The 16197-nt window shown below is 45.4% G+C and overlaps 1 protein-coding gene across 1 annotated transcript in view; it reads right to left on the bottom strand.

Moving 5' to 3' along the window:
* TMEM150B (transmembrane protein 150B) overlaps nucleotides 1–16197 on the bottom strand; it is a 69536-nt gene that overhangs the window by 29321 nt on the left and 24018 nt on the right. The window contains exon 2 of the mRNA XM_075280168.1: nucleotides 1932–2012. Within this exon, the coding sequence (XP_075136269.1) occupies nucleotides 1932–1996 (65 nt within the window). The 5' untranslated portion in view covers nucleotides 1997–2012. The remainder of the gene's footprint in view (nucleotides 1–1931; nucleotides 2013–16197) is intronic.

Genomic DNA, 16197 nt, shown 5'->3' with positions numbered 1-16197 from the left:
GCAAACCCTCCATGATTTGCCTAAATCTTCTGTGTCGAACCTCAAAGGGTACAAACGGTACCGGTACCTCTCGGGCCTCCTACGCTTAACGACACACTACTTGTAGTAGATCCGCCAAAAAGATAACTCTCGGGCGTCCTAAGCGCTTAATTATGGCAACGTCTCACCACAAATCCTCGCAGAATATCTTTCGGCACATAAGTGTTAACTACTCACAAGGAAACCATACACTAGCACCGGGCTACTAGACTCTATATAGCAGTGGCCTGATCTTTCCTGGCTAATCTTTTCTTAACATTCTACAGAGTCCAACACACACACAAACTAAATAGGATGCATATTCTTCAAATACGGATACTTCTTCATAAAACAGAGTTCTTTAAAAAGACCAGAGGATTTACATTTCTTACCACACACCCGGCATCCAGATAGGCCACATGGACAGGAAAAAGTGGAAACATGGAAATTGTAAGAATAAGGCTTCTTACCTTGGCAGCTGCTTTTAACCATTTTCCAACTTTTCCGTGTCCTGGTGTCCTTTCCATGTGTTTTTTTCCGGATGCGTAGTAATTGACCTCTGGCCCCACAAGTTGGGCGCCATTTTCTGTGAGCGCAATTCGCTCTAAGTATCACCGTATTGAAGTCCAAATTAATAAAGACATATTAGCATATGCTAGAGACTCGCACAAATTACACTCAGCTGTGGTGTAAATGGTGGTTCTGCTTTAATGATGACAATGAAGCAGTATATAACACATTGCATACACAGGAATAGGTTTGGTTAGGATAATTAGCATAACATGATTGGTGGACAAGCTGTAACAATAGTCCTGATGCATGTCTATTGGATAAGAAACTGGAGAGAGGTCACACCTCCCTGAGGGCTGATGGGGGATGTTAGCTCTTGAACAAAGGTGTCTCAAAATCCAAAATGGAGTCTGTGAGCACATGGCATGGTCTCACAAAATGGCTGCCGTCAGCACACATCTCAAATACATAATGGAGGTTACACAAGCTGACATCCTCCACAGTCACTTATATAGGAAGGGCTCATTGAGCAGTTGCCACCTATTACTTAGGATAGGACTGGCAAGCAGGTAGGGGCAGTGGTGGGTTCATCTTAGAGCTCACTGTCTATTGTGCCCCTGCCCCCAGGGTTCTCCAGCAGCTACTGGGGAATTGCTCCTATTGCAATTTCCTTACACAATATTTAAACAATGTAATATTGTGCTATATCTTATGAGAGACAAAATGCTTCTTTATCCTCTTATTAAACTTGTTTCCTTCTCCTGCCTTCCTGCTAAATTGCTCACTTTTGTCTTCAGTGAAGATGAGTTAGCTCATAGATAGGTTACATGGAAGTTCATGAAGAGAGATCTGGGTGGAGGAGCCAAGTAAGAGACATAGACATATTTTTGCCTCTATACTTCTCTATGGCTTGCTTATTAATACACTGGCAACTCGGTTTTACAGTTCCTATTGTCAGATGGTCAGTCTAACAATGGTTGTAGTACATGGAAATGTAGGAGTATGTGGGGGCACAACCCCAACTGGTAATGTACAGATGTCAATTTATCATATATTTCTAGGAGGGGTAACTAGGGAGTGATACAATGCAGACTTCTAAAGAAAATATACTCCAGCACTGTGGAACACAATTATTTACTAACAACAAGGACACTATAAATCTCTATAAATCTATGTCTACCTAGAACTCTGTATCATAAACTATATCTGACACTTATAACATTGTTAAGAAACTAATCATCACAAAATGTAGAACCTAATAAAATAAAACAAAAGAGTATTCAGGGCTGAACATAAAGGAAAGAGGAGTATTATGGAACACAAAGAGAGTCTAGGAAAACATGAGACAAGGGACAAAAAGTGTAGTGTCCAGCTACAATAAAGTTTATTGTAAGATAACTTACACAACCCATATTCCAGCAGTGGCCCATACTGTCAGGCAAATTGGTAATAAAGCCCAGGCCCACATCTCACAAACAAGAAAGCTGTAAATCAACAAACAGGTAACGTTAGTAATATCATCTGACCAAGAAATATGACAAATATGACAAGCTTAAAAAATTGTGTAAAAGTCAGTAACAGTAGGTGAAATAACACTCACACATTGAAATCCTTTATAGCGATACCTCTAGCTATAAACAATGTTTCACAGCTGAATAGTGCATGTTTGTATATAAACTTTGTAATACACATACTACTTTATAGGCACTTTCTTCTCCATATTCGTCTATAAAGAGGAGAGGGGAATTAGAAAACACTCTGTTTTTCCTTGCTTTTTAACACTACTAGGTTGTAGATAAGAGGCTGCAATAGCACAAAATGAGGCAGTAAATCAATTAACCAGCTGGCAGAAGAATCTAACTCCCTTCTATGGTCTATGTATGAGGCTAAATATGGAGATATAGTGTAATGTATATATACAGAGATAAAGAGAGATAGTGTAAATAAGCAGTGAGATTGAAGATAAGAAAGGAGGATAGCTTAATAAGTCAAGAAGGAAACAAATATCCCTAATAAGATATATTACAAAGTTTCTTATATATAGTTGCAGTTTTGATTTATTAAAAGTTGTTTAGAACTTGGGTTAAGCTTTAAAACCAAGCATTTTTGTCATCTCTATAAAAGACCAACACAATGCAATTAGCCAAGACAAGATGTAAGAAAATAAAATACAAAATACAAAAGAGGAGACACCGATCGGCTATAGTGTAGTAATTAGGACCATACAATAAAGTAAGTATTGCTGTGAGTGGCCTCTTACCTCCAAGTGTTGTGATAAGTCACAACACCATAGACAGCATACAATAAGCCCAAGATAGGTGGCAGCAGCTTCCCCCTTAATGCTAACCGTGGGTTGTGTGAACAACAATGCAAATAGCCTTCAGGCTACTGGATCAATCAGGTGAGGAGGACTATGGGTGAAATGCGCACAAATCCAATTGGAATCTTATTTAGGAATTCTTCAACAACTTTATTGTATACCAAGCACTACACATTTCGGGCTGGGCCATTTCTCAAGTGCAATCAAAACTACAAAATACACAGCAAAGAGCAGCAACTAAATACAAATATAATATACCACTATTTTATATTATATTTGTATTGAGCTATTGCTCTTTGCTGTGCATTTTGTAGTTCTGATTAGAGATGAGCGAACACTAAAATGTTCGAGGTTCGAAATTCGATTCGAACAGCCGCTCAATGTTCGTGTGTTCGAACGGGTTTCGAACCCCATTATAGTCTATGGGGAACAGATACTCGTTAAGGGGGAAACCCAAATCCGTGTCTGGAGGGTCACCAAGTCCACTATGACACCCCAGGAAATGATGCCAACACCTCTGGAATGACACTGGGACAGCAGGGGAAGCATGCCTGGGGGCATCTAACACACCAAAGACCCTCTATTACCCCAACATCACTGCCTAACAACTACACACTTTCCACATTCAAAAAAACCTCTATCAAAGTGGGAAAATACCTGGAAACCTTCTTTACTCCCCAAATGGATGGACACAAACCCCAATTTAAGCTCAACAAACAGTAACAACCACCCCTTTAAATCACGTTCCCCATGACAACCACAAATGGAATAGGCAATGGGAATTCCAAAAGCCCTCACCCTTAACTGTCATTTTGAGTGTGTGTGTGTGTGTGTGTGTGTGTGTGTGTGTGATGTGGTAAGACCTTCCAAAATTCACTTTTCTAGCCCTTAACATGAGCCCTTCCAAACAAAGTTACATGACCTTAAGCTGAGCTACCAGCAGAGATTGAGGCCCTTGGCATGAGTAGAGCCTTGCACCAGCAGTGTTTTTGGCACTTAGGGTGAGTTGAGCCTTGTACCAGCGTGTGTCCCTTAACATCAGGCGGGCCCTAAGTTCTGCGCTTTGCACAAAAGTTCCACATTAACTAGGCTGAATGGTACAAAGATTAGTAGGCCCGAGAACCAGGAACAGGTCTTGCAATGGCTGTCGGATAACGCTTAAAGCACATTGTCCACCAGCCAGTCAGCCTCTACCTCCTCTTACCCAACAGTCTTGTCCTCCTTCCACCCAAAATTCCCAATCTTCTCAGAACAATAACCCCAACTGTCCCTGCTCCCCAGAGCTGTTCTCCCTTCCTTTGACTGTACCGCAACCTGCCCCTCCATTTCGCGATTCCACGGACCTAACAGACGAGTATCTGTGTCCAGATGCTCAAACACTAGAGTCTCCTCCATTCCATCTCCGGTCGATTTGGTGGCGGATGACCAGCAACCCACCCTCATCGACGACGATGAGACGCAGTTGCTGTCAGGGCAGCCAGTTGACATGCGCATTGTGCAGGAGGAGGAGGCGAGACAGGAGTTGGAAGAGGAGGTGGTGGACGACGAGGACACCGACCCCACCTGGACAAGGCAGATGTCAAGCTGGGAAAGTAGTGTGGATGTTGAGGCAGGTGCAGCACCAAAAAGGGTAGCTAGAGGCAGAGACATGTCCAGAGGCAGAGGTCAGCTGCTTTGCCGAAGCCAGGCCAGACCCGGAATGTCCGAAGATGTTCCCTTTTGTACCCAGCCCAGAAAAACTCCCCCATCGAGGGCACGTTTCTTGAAGGTGTAGAGTTTTTTCAAGGAATGCGCCGAGGACAGATATAGTGTCGTCTACACAATTTGCCTCTCGAAATCGAGTAGGGGCCCTGAGAAGAGCAACCTGTCCACCACTTCAATGCACCGTCATTTGGAATCCAAGCAATGGAATCAGTGGCAGGCAGCAACGGCAGGACAAACGTCGCCCGCCGTTCATGCCACTGCCTCTGCTCACAGTGCTGGCGATGCACTCCAGAGGACGAGCCAGGACATCACTTCATCTGCCTCCGCCACTTTGTTGACTTCTCCCTCATCCTCCCCTGTTTCTGTCTTATCTCCTTCTCCTGCACCATCAAAGGCACCATCAGGCGCTTCTTTACAACAACCCACCATCTCTCAGACATTGGAGCGCCGGCAGAAATACACCGCTAACCACCCACCCACGCAAGCCTAGAACGCCAACATCGCTAAACTGCTGGCCCAGGAGAGGTTGGCGTTCCGGCTTGTTGAAACTCCCGCCTTCCCGGACCTGATGGCAACTGTGGCACCTCACTATGCCGTCCCTAGCCGTCTCAACTTCTCCCGGTGTGGCGTCCCCGCCTTGCACCAGCACGTGTCACTCAACATCAGGTGGGCCCTTAGTTCCGCGCTTTGCTGCAAGGTCCACTTGACCACCGACACTTGGACAAGCGCCTGTGGTCAGGGATGCTGCAGTGCTTATCTTTAATGACAGGCAGGGTGAATGTAGTGGAGTCTGTTCCCCGGGTGCAAACTGGGGTGGCCTATCTCCTCTCCCAGGCCAAAATTCATGGCAGGAGTAGACTGAAACCCTACGACGCTGCAACCTCCACCACAGCTACTAGCGGCAAACGCTAAAACACTGGTGTGGGGAGACGTCAGCAGGCGGTGCTGAAGCTCATCAGCTTGGGGGACAGACAGCACAGTGCCTCCGAGGTCAGGGATGCCATCCTGGCTGAGATGGCATTTTTTTTTCCCTGCTACACCTGGGGCCTGGCATTTTTACGCCTGTGATAATGGCTGGAACCTGGTAGCGGCTCTGGAGCTTGCCAGCCTCCAACACGTTCCATGTTTGGCCCACGTCTAACCTAGTGGTGCAAAGTTTTTTAAAAACATACCCAAATGTACCGAAGCTACTGTTGAAAATGCGGCGCTTGTGCGCCCACTTTTGCAAGTGCACAGGAGTCGCTGCTAGCCTAAAAACACTCTAGCAAGGCCTACATCTGTCCAAACACAGGCTGTTGTCCGTCATTCACACACGCTGAAACCCTACAATACCATATCTTGAGCAGGGTGTGTGAGCTGCACAGACCTTTGATGGAGTTCCATCTACAAAACCCAAGGGTTCCTCAAAGTCAGCAACCAAAGTTTCTGCACCATGAGTTTCCAGGGGTGGCAGAGTTATGGCTAGGGGAAGAGGCATGGATAGGGATGATGTCTAGGGGCAAAAGCAGTGTGGATGTGGAGGCAAGCTAAGCAGGAAAAACTGGGGGTACAAGCTAAGGCATGGACTGGGGTGATGTCTAGGGGCAAAAGCAGTGTGGATGTGGAGGCAAGCTAAGCAGGAAAAACTGGGGATACAAGCTAAGGCATGGACTGGGGTGATGTCTAGGGGCAAAAGCAGTGTGGATGTGGAGGCAAGCTAAGCAGGAAAAACTGGGGGTACAAGCTAAGGCATGGACTGGGGTGATGTCTAGGGGCAAAAGCAGTGTGGATGTGGAGGCAAGCTAAGCAGGAAAAACTGGGGGTACAAGCTAAGGCATGGACTGGGGTGATGTCTAGGGGCAAAAGCAGTGTGGATGTGGAGGCAAGCTAAGCAGGAAAAACTGGGGGTACAAGCTAAGGCATGGACTGGGGTGATGTCTAGGGGCAAAAGCAGTGTGGATGTGGAGGCAAGCTAAGCAGGAAAAACTGGGGGTACAAGCTAAGGCATGGACTGGGGTGATGTCTAGGGGCAAAGCAGTGTGGATGTGGAGGCAAGCAAAGCAGGGAAAATGGTGGCTAGAGGCAAAGGGATGTCCATAGGCAGCAAGGGCAAAGATGCAAAACTCTCCCGTTTCAAGAATTTTCCTGACTTGTTTCCCCACAAAACATTCCTGGGAGGAGGGCTGAAACACCACCCTCCTCCTCCTCCGCTGTTAGATTTACCCCAGCTACGAGCTGAAAACGCTGCAACACTGGTGTGGGGAGACGTCAGCAGGCTGGGCTGAAGCTCATCAGCTTGGGAGACGGACAGCACACTGCCTCTGAGGTCAGGGATGCCATCCTGGATGAGATGGCAATTTGTTTATCCCCGCTGCCCCTGGGGCCAGGTTTTTTAGCTTGTTGGAGGGCTCTGGAGCTTGCCAGCCTCCAACACGTTCCATGCCTGGCCCACATGTTCAATGTAGTGGTGCAATGATTTTTAAAAACATACCCCAAATTAGCTGAGCTAAGGGTGAAAGTGCGGCACTTGGACACCCACTTTCCCAAGTCTACAGTACCTGGAGCTAGCCGCAATACACTCCAGCAAGGCCTACATCTGCCTGAAGCACCTACTGTTGTGCGAGGTCACCACACGCTCTAACCCTAGATACCGTATGTTCAGCAGGGTGTGTGAGCAGCAGAGACCTTTGATGGAGTACCAGCTACAAAACCCAAGGGTTCCTCAGAGTCAGCTCCCTCACTTTCTGCACCATGAGTTTCCATGGGTGGCAGACTTATGGCTAGAGGCACAGGCATGGATAGGGGTGATGTGTAGGGGCAAAAGCAGTGTGGATGTGGAGGCAAGCTAAGCAGCAAAAACTGGGGGTACAAGCAGCCGGTGACATCATCACTGACAAGCACAGCTGTCTGTCAGCTGACAGGCTGACTTTCACCAAAATGAACAGACAATGGATAGACTCATCATATACATGTCAGTTACATGACAAATTTAGTGCAATTTGCAAGTCCAAGATGGTTTGGAGATCTGCGGAGAGGAATCTCACCACCTCTTGCGGGTGCCATCATTTGGAAGGCAAGCCCTGGGCTCAGTGGGTGAGAGCAAGCGCAGGATAATCGTCGTTTGGCCTGGCGGCCACTGCCTCTTCCACTGTTGACAGGGCTGGCGCTGCAGTCCAGACCAGGAGCCAGGACACCTCCACATCTGCCTCTGACACTTTGGGGAGTTCACCCTTATCCTCACCTTTTCCTGCCATTTCTCCTTTTGCCCGCGCCATCATGCGCCTCTTCCCAGCAACTCCCCATCTCCCAAGCCTTTCATTTCATGCTAAAGTACAGCGCAACCCACCCACATGCCCAAGGCTTCAACGGCCTCATCTCAAGAAATCTGGCCCAGGAGATGTTGGAATCCCGGCTGGGGGACACTCTGCCCTTTTTGGGCAGAGTGTCTACTGCGCCACCGCACTGTGCCGTCCACACCAGCACTTTCCCCCAAACATGAGGCGGTCCCTAAATTCAGCGCTTAGCCCTAAAGTTCCATGTGACCAGTTACGAATGGACAAGTGCATGCGGACAGGGACGCTACCTTTCAATTTGGGCACAGTGGTTGAATGTAGTTGAGGCGTGGACCGGGTCGCAAAATGTGGTGGCCTGACTTGTCTCCCCACACAACATTCCTGGGAGGAGGGCTGAAACACCACCCTCCTCCGCTGTTAAATTGACCCCAGCTACGAGCTGGAAACGCTGCAACACTGGTGTGGGGAGACGTCAGCGGGCCGTGCTGAAGCTCATCAGCTTGGGGGCCAGACAGCACACTGCCTACAAAGTGAGTCATGCCATCCTCGATGAGACGGCAATGTGGTTTTTACCACTGCACCTGGGCCCAGGCATGTTGTCATGTGTGATAATGGCCGTAACCTGGGATTGGCTCTGTAGCTTGGCAGCCTGCAACATATTCCATGCCTGGGCCACGTTTTTAACTCATTGCTGCTAATCTTTTGAAAAAGGTACCCCAATGTTCCTGAGCTACTGGTGAAAGTGTGGCGCTTGTGCGGATAGTTTTTAAAGTGTATAGTTGCCGCTGCTAGCCTCTATGCACTCCTACAACGCCTGTACCTGCTGGAACAACGGCTGTTGTGCGACGTCTCCACACTGCTGGCACTAAACATATCATGTGTTGAGCAGAGTGTGTGAGCAGCACAGACCTTTGATGTAGTTCCAACTCCAAAACCCTCGGGTTCGTCAAAGTCAACTCCCTCAGTTGCTCAACCATGAGTGGCCATGGGTGGCAGACTTATGTGAAATCCCATCCCATCCATTGCACTGGACACGAAACATTAGCATGCGCTCAGCACAACTTCGGATATGGCAGATGCGTTAAGCAGGGTGCAGGGTACAACACAGACCAGGCCCGAGCACCAGGAACAGGTGTTAGAAATACTGCAGCATCTGCCATTTCCTTCCAATTTTGGGGTTTTGGACCCGCCACCGACTTGTCTGGACCTAAGTGGGGATCATGAGACACAGTTGCCATCAAGGCAAGCTGTGGTCATGTGCGGTTTGCAGTAAGGGGGCAGTGCGCAATTGGAAGAGGAGTTGGTGGATGACGAGGCCACCGACCCCACATGGACAGGGGTGATGTCTAGGGGCTAAAGCAGTGTAGATGTAGAGGGAAGCTAAATCAACAAAAAACCTGGGTAGAAGCAAAGGCATAAACTGGGGTGATGTTTAGGGGTGAAAGCAGAGTAGATGTGGAGGGAAGCTAAGCAGCAAAAACAGTGGGTAGAAGCAAAGGCATGCAAAACTCTACCCTGTTGGAAGACTTATTCCTAGGTCTGGAACACGTTAATGGCCCCCCTGGACAAATTACTGCCACTCAGGGGCCTAGTGTCACCAGGAGGGACAAGTATAGGCGCATGTTGTGGGAATACCTGGCCAACACCAGCTCTGTCCTCTCCGATCCCTCTGTGCTCTACAGCCTAAACTTATTTTCTCATCTTTTTTTCTGAACTGCACATCTCTTGCCTGCTTCCTTTGGGATCTTAGAAATGGTGGTCCACTTCCACAGATGGTAACTTCAATAGACAGTGTAACGGGAGTAGCTGAGGGATCGCTGTCTTAACCACTTTTTGGCACAAAATTAACTTCCAAAGCCAAATATGGTGCAAGTATATGATGCAAGGACACCTACACACCTATCTCTGACACATTGGGGAGTTCACCCTCATGCGCCCTTTTGGCCTGCACCATCATGCGCCTCTTCCCAGCCACTCCACATTTCCCAAGCTTTTCATTGCAGGCAGAAGTACAATACAACCCACCCCCATGCCCAAGCCTGTAACAGCCTCATCGATAAACTGCTGGCCCTGGAGATGTTGGTGTTTGTTTATGCTTCTGGAGACCCAGGCCTTCCGTCAGCAGATGGCAGCTGGGGCACCTCCCTATGCTGGGCCTAGCCGTTACTACTTCTCTTGGTGTGCTGTCTCTGCCTTGCGCCTGCATGTGTCCCATAACATCAGTCGGGCCCAGAGCTCTGCGCTTTGCTGCAAGGTCCACTTGACCACCGACACATGGACAAGCGCCTGTGGTCAGGGATGCTGCAGTGCTTATCTTTAATGACAGGCAGGGTGAATGTGGTGGAGTCTGTTCCCCGGGTGCAAACTGGGGTGGCCTATCTCCTCTCCCAGGCCAAAATTCATGGCAGGAGTAGACTGAAACCCTACGAAGCTGCAACCTCCACCCCAGCTACTAGCGGAAAACACTGTAACACTGGCATGGGGAGATGTCAGTAGGCCGTGCTGAAACTGATCAGCTTGGGGGACAGACAGCACAGTGCCTCCGAGGTCAGGGATGCCATCCTGGCTGAGATGGCATTTTTTTTTCCCTGCTACACCTGGGGCCTGGCATTTTTGCGCCTGTGATAATGGCTGGAACCTGGTAGCAGATCTGGAGCTTGCCAGACTCAAACACGGTCCACGCATGGCCCACGTTTTCCAACTTGTTGGTGCCATGTTTCTTTGAAACCTACACCATTGTGCCTGATATACAGGTCAAAGTGGGGCCATTTTCGTAAGTGAGAACTAGCCTCTGCTAGGCAGAAAACATTCAGAGCACACTCCTCTCATCTTCGCACCGTTGGCTGGCGGAGGAAGACGAGGGGGTTGGAGTGGCATCTGATGTCCCTATCCCACACGAGGCTAGAGGGTGCACTTCAGTGCATCCCATTGCTTCACCACAAATGGTGTGAAGGGGAGTGGAAAATGGAGGAAATGGAGAGTGACCCTTACAGTTGGGGCCAGCAAAGGCATGCCAAGTAACACACTGGCACACATGGCTGACTTCATCTTGGGTTGCTTTTCAACACATATTTCACATCATGAAGAACAAATAATACTGGATTTTTTCAAGCCTCGAACCCGGTCTAGGTCTAATGTCTGTTCCTTTCTTATATTAGGGGAGAGGGAAAAAAAATTACTTCAGTGATACGTTTAGCGTACATAGACTGACTATTAATGTGTATCCCACTTAGTGTTGTTAGGGTTACACACCGTCACAACCTGGCTAAAGCTTCTATAGCTGTTAATAAAGTCAACATAACTTTACGGTATCCAAAAAGACAGCTGGTACCGACAGAGAGCAAGACAAATGTCACCCAAAGCTGTGAGCTCTGAACACCCACAGTGACTTTGGCGTCATCATCATTATAAGGGAGCGGGTGGTAATAAATAACTTGGCAGTGCCTAAAACCCAAAAAGCTTATACAACTATATTTACATTAAGATACACAAATGAAACTTTTCAGTAGCATGTCATGAGACAAGCTGATAAGCTCTTCCTTTGTGCAGTGCTATTTGAAAGTTAAACGCTGCCTTTATTTTAATTCTGGAGAAGGTGCAGACATTAGATTTAGAACATGTTGTCTTCATTGTCCAAATCCTCTATATAGGTAACGTGTTTTTCGGGCCGAGCTGTCTGGGAACGAGCTGGTGCAGCACTGACAACCTGGGTGAATATGGCAAGAGCCTGAGATGTAGGGTGAATGAATCCCCAAATTATTTGTGGAATTCCCAGTGAGACAATGGCACTGTATACCAGTATTAAAAATTGTGGGTGCACATAACCCCCATATATTCTTTGAATTCCCAGTGAGACAATGGCACTGTATACCAGTAGTAAAAATTGTGGGTGCACATAACCCCCATATATTCTTTGAATTCCCAGTGAGACAATGGCACTGTATAGCAGTCGCAAAAATTGTGGGTGCACGTCACCCCAATATATTCTTTGAATTCCCAGTCAGACAATGGCACTGTATACCAGTAGTAAAAATTGTGGGTGCACATAACCCCCATATATTCTTTGAATTCCCAGTCAGACAATGGCACTGTATACCAGTATTAAAAATTGTGGGTGCACATAACCCCCATATATTCTTTGAATTCCCAGTGAGACAATGGAACTGTATAGCAGTAGCAAAAATTGTGGGTGCACGTAACCCCCATATATTCTTTGAATTCCCAGTCAGACAATGGCACTATATACCAGTATTAAAAATTGTGGGTGCACATAACCCCCATATATTCTTTGAATTCCCAGTCAGACAATGGCACTGTATACCAGTATTAAAAATTGTGGGTGCACGTAACCCCCATATATTCTTTGAATTCCCAGTCAGACAATGGCACTGTATACCAGTATTAAAAATTGTGGGTGCACATAACCCCCATATATTCTTTGAATTCCCAGTCAGACAATGGCACTGTATACCAGTAGTAAAAATTGTGGGTGCACATAACCCCCATATATTCTTTGAATTCCCAGTCAGACAATGGCACTGTATAGCAGTAGCAAAAATTGTGGGTGCACGTCACCCCAATATATTCTTTGAATTCCCAGTCAGACAATGGCACTGTATACCAGTAGTAAAAATTGTGGGTGCACATAACCCCCATATATTCTTTGAATTCCCAGTCAGACAATGGCACTGTATACCAGTATTAAAAATTGTGGGTGCACATAACCCCCATATATTCTTTGAATTCCCAGTGAGACAATGGAACTGTATAGCAGTATTAAAACTTGTGGGTGCACGTAACCCCCATATATTCTTTGAATTCCCAGTCAGACAATGGCACTATATACCAGTATTAAAAATTGTGGGTGCACATAACCCCCATATATTCTTTGAATTCCCAGTCAGACAATGGCACTGTATACCAGTATTAAAAATTGTGGGTGCACATAACCCCCATATATTCTTTGAATTCCCAGTGAGACAATGGAACTGTATAGCAGTATTAAAAATTGTGGGTGCACGTAACCCCCATATATTCTTTGAATTCCCAGTCAGACAATGGCACTGTATACCAGTATTAAAAATTGTGGGTGCACATAACCCCCATATATTCTTTGAATTCCCAGTGAGACAATGGAACTGTATAGCAGTAGCAAAAATTGTGGGTGCACGTAACCCCCATATATTCTTTGAATTCCCAGTCAGACAATGGCACTATATACCAGTATTAAAAATTGTGGGTGCACATAACCCCCATATATTCTTTGAATTCCCAGTCAGACAATGGCACTGTATACCAGTATTAAAAATTGTGGGTGCACATAACCCCCATATATTCTTTGAATTCCCAGTCAGACAATGGCACTGTATACCAGTATTAAAAATTGTGGGTGCACATAACCCCCATATATTCTTTGAATTCCCAGTGAGACAATGGAACTGTATAGCAGTAGCAAAAATTGTGGGTGCACGTAACCCCCATATATTCTTTGAATTCCCAGTCAGACAATGGCACTGTATACCAGTAGTAAAAATTGTGGGTGCACATAACCCCCATATATTCTTTGAATTCCCAGTCAGACAATGGCACTGTATAGCAGTAGCAAAAATTGTGGGTGAACGTCACCCCAATATATTCTTTGAATTCCCAGTCAGACAATGGCACTGTATACCAGTAGTAAAAATTGTGGGTGCACATAACCCCCATATATTCTTTGAATTCCCAGTCAGACAATGGCACTGTATACCAGTATTAAAAATTGTGGGTGCACATAACCCCCATATATTCTTTGAATTCCCAGTGAGACAATGGAACTGTATAGCAGTATTAAAAATTGTGGGTGCACGTAACCCCCATATATTCTTTGAATTCCCAGTCAGACAATGGCACTGTATACCAGTATTAAAAATTGTGGGTGCACATAACCCCCATATATTCTTTGAATTCCCAGTGAGACAATGGAACTGTATAGCAGTAGAAAAAATTGTGGGTGCACGTAACCCCCATATATTCTTTGAATTCCCAGTCAGACAATGGCACTATATACCAGTATTAAAAATTGTGGGTGCACATAACCCCCATATATTCTTTGAATTCCCAGTCAGACAATGGCACTGTATACCAGTATTAAAAATTGTGGGTGCACATAACCCCCATATATTCTTTGAATTCCCAGTGAGACAATGGAACTGTATAGCAGTAGCAAAAATTGTGGGTGCACGTAACCCCCATATATTCTTTGAATTCCCAGTCAGACAATGGCACTATATACCAGTATTAAAAATTGTGGGTGCACATAACCCCCATATATTCTTTGAATTCCCAGTCAGACAATGGCACTGTATACCAGTATTAAAAATTGTGGGTGCACATAACCCCCATATATTCTTTGAATTCCCAGTGAGACAATGGAACTGTATAGCAGTATTAAAAATTGTGGGTGCACGTAACCCCCATATATTCTTTGAATTCCCAGTCAGACAATGGCACTGTATACCAGTATTAAAAATTGTGGGTGCACATAACCCCCATATATTCTTTGAATTCCCAGTGAGACAATGGCACTGTATAGCAGTAGCAAAAATTGTGGGTGCACGTCACCCCAATATATTCTTTGAATTCCCAGTCAGACAATGGCACTGTATACCAGTAGTAAAAATTGTGGGTGCACATAACCCCCATATATTCTTTGAATTCCCAGTCAGACAATGGCACTGTATACCAGTATTAAAAATTGTGGGTGCACATAACCCCCATATATTCTTTGAATTCCCAGTGAGACAATGGAACTGTATAGCAGTATTAAAAATTGTGGGTGCACGTAACCCCCATATATTCTTTGAATTCCCAGTCAGACAATGGCACTATATACCAGTATTAAAAATTGTGGGTGAACATAACCCCCATATATTCTTTGAATTCCCAGTCAGACAATGGCACTGTATACCAGTATTAAAAATTGTGGGTGCACATAACCCCCATATATTCTTTGAATTCCCAGTGAGACAATGGAACTGTATAGCAGTATTAAAAATTGTGGGTGCACGTAACCCCCATATATTCTTTGAATTCCCAGTCAGACAATGGCACTATATACCAGTATTAAAAATTGTGGGTGCACATAACCCCCATATATTCTTTGAATTCCCAGTCAGACAATGGCACTGTATACCAGTAGTAAAAATTGTGGGTGCACATAACCCCAATATATTCTTTGAATTCCCAGTCAGACAATGGCACTGTATACCAGTATTAAAAATTGTGGGTGCACATAACCCCCATATATTCTTTGAATTCCCAGTCAGACAATGGCACTGTAGACCAGTATTAAAAATTGTGGGTGCACATAACCCCCATATATTCTTTGAATTCCCAGTCAGACAATGGCACTGTATACCAGTATTAAAAATTGTGGGTGCACATAACCCCCATATATTCTTTGAATTCCCAGTCAGACAATGGCACTATATACCAGTAGTAAAAACTGTGGGTGCACATAACCCCAATATATTCTTTGAATTCCCAGTGAGACAATGGCACTGTATACCAGTATTAAAAATTGTGGGTGCACATAACCCCCATATATTCTTTGAATTCCCAGTCAGACAATGGCACTGTATACCAGTATTAAAAATTGTGGGTGCACATAACCCCCATATATTCTTTGAATTCCCAGTGAGACAATGGCACTGTATAGCAGTAGCAAAAATTGTGGGTGCACGTCACCCCAATATATTCTTTGAATTCCCAGTCAGACAATGGCACTGTATACCAGTAGTAAAAATTGTGGGTGCACATAACCCCCATATATTCTTTGAATTCCCAGTCAGACAATGGCACTGTATACCAGTATTAAAAATTGTGGGTGCACATAACCCCCATATATTCTTTGAATTCCCAGTGAGACAATGGAACTGTATAGCAGTATTAAAAATTGTGGGTGCACGTAACCCCCATATATTCTTTGAATTCCCAGTCAGACAATGGCACTGTATACCAGTATTAAAAATTGTGGGTGCACATAACCCCCATATATTCTTTGAATTCCCAGTGAGACAATGGCACTGTATAGCAGTAGCAAAAATTGTGGGTGCACGTCACCCCAATATATTCTTTGAATTCCCAGTCAGACAATGGCACTGTATACCAGTATTAAAAATTGTGGGTGCACATAACCCCCATATATTCTTTGAATTCCCAGTGAGACAATGGAACTGTATAGCAGTATTAAAAATTGTGGGTGCACGTAACCCCCATATATTCTTTGAATTCCCAGTCAGACAATGGCACTATATACCAGTATTAAAAATTGTGGGTGCACATAACCCCCATATATTCTTTGAATTCCCAGTCAGACAATGGCACTGTATACCA

This window comes from Leptodactylus fuscus, chromosome 6 (genome assembly GCF_031893055.1).
Source record: "Leptodactylus fuscus isolate aLepFus1 chromosome 6, aLepFus1.hap2, whole genome shotgun sequence".
NCBI lineage: Eukaryota > Metazoa > Chordata > Amphibia > Anura > Leptodactylidae > Leptodactylus > Leptodactylus fuscus.
The sequence above is the reverse complement of the archived record's forward strand: the minus strand, read 5'-3'. Positions and strand labels throughout refer to the sequence as shown.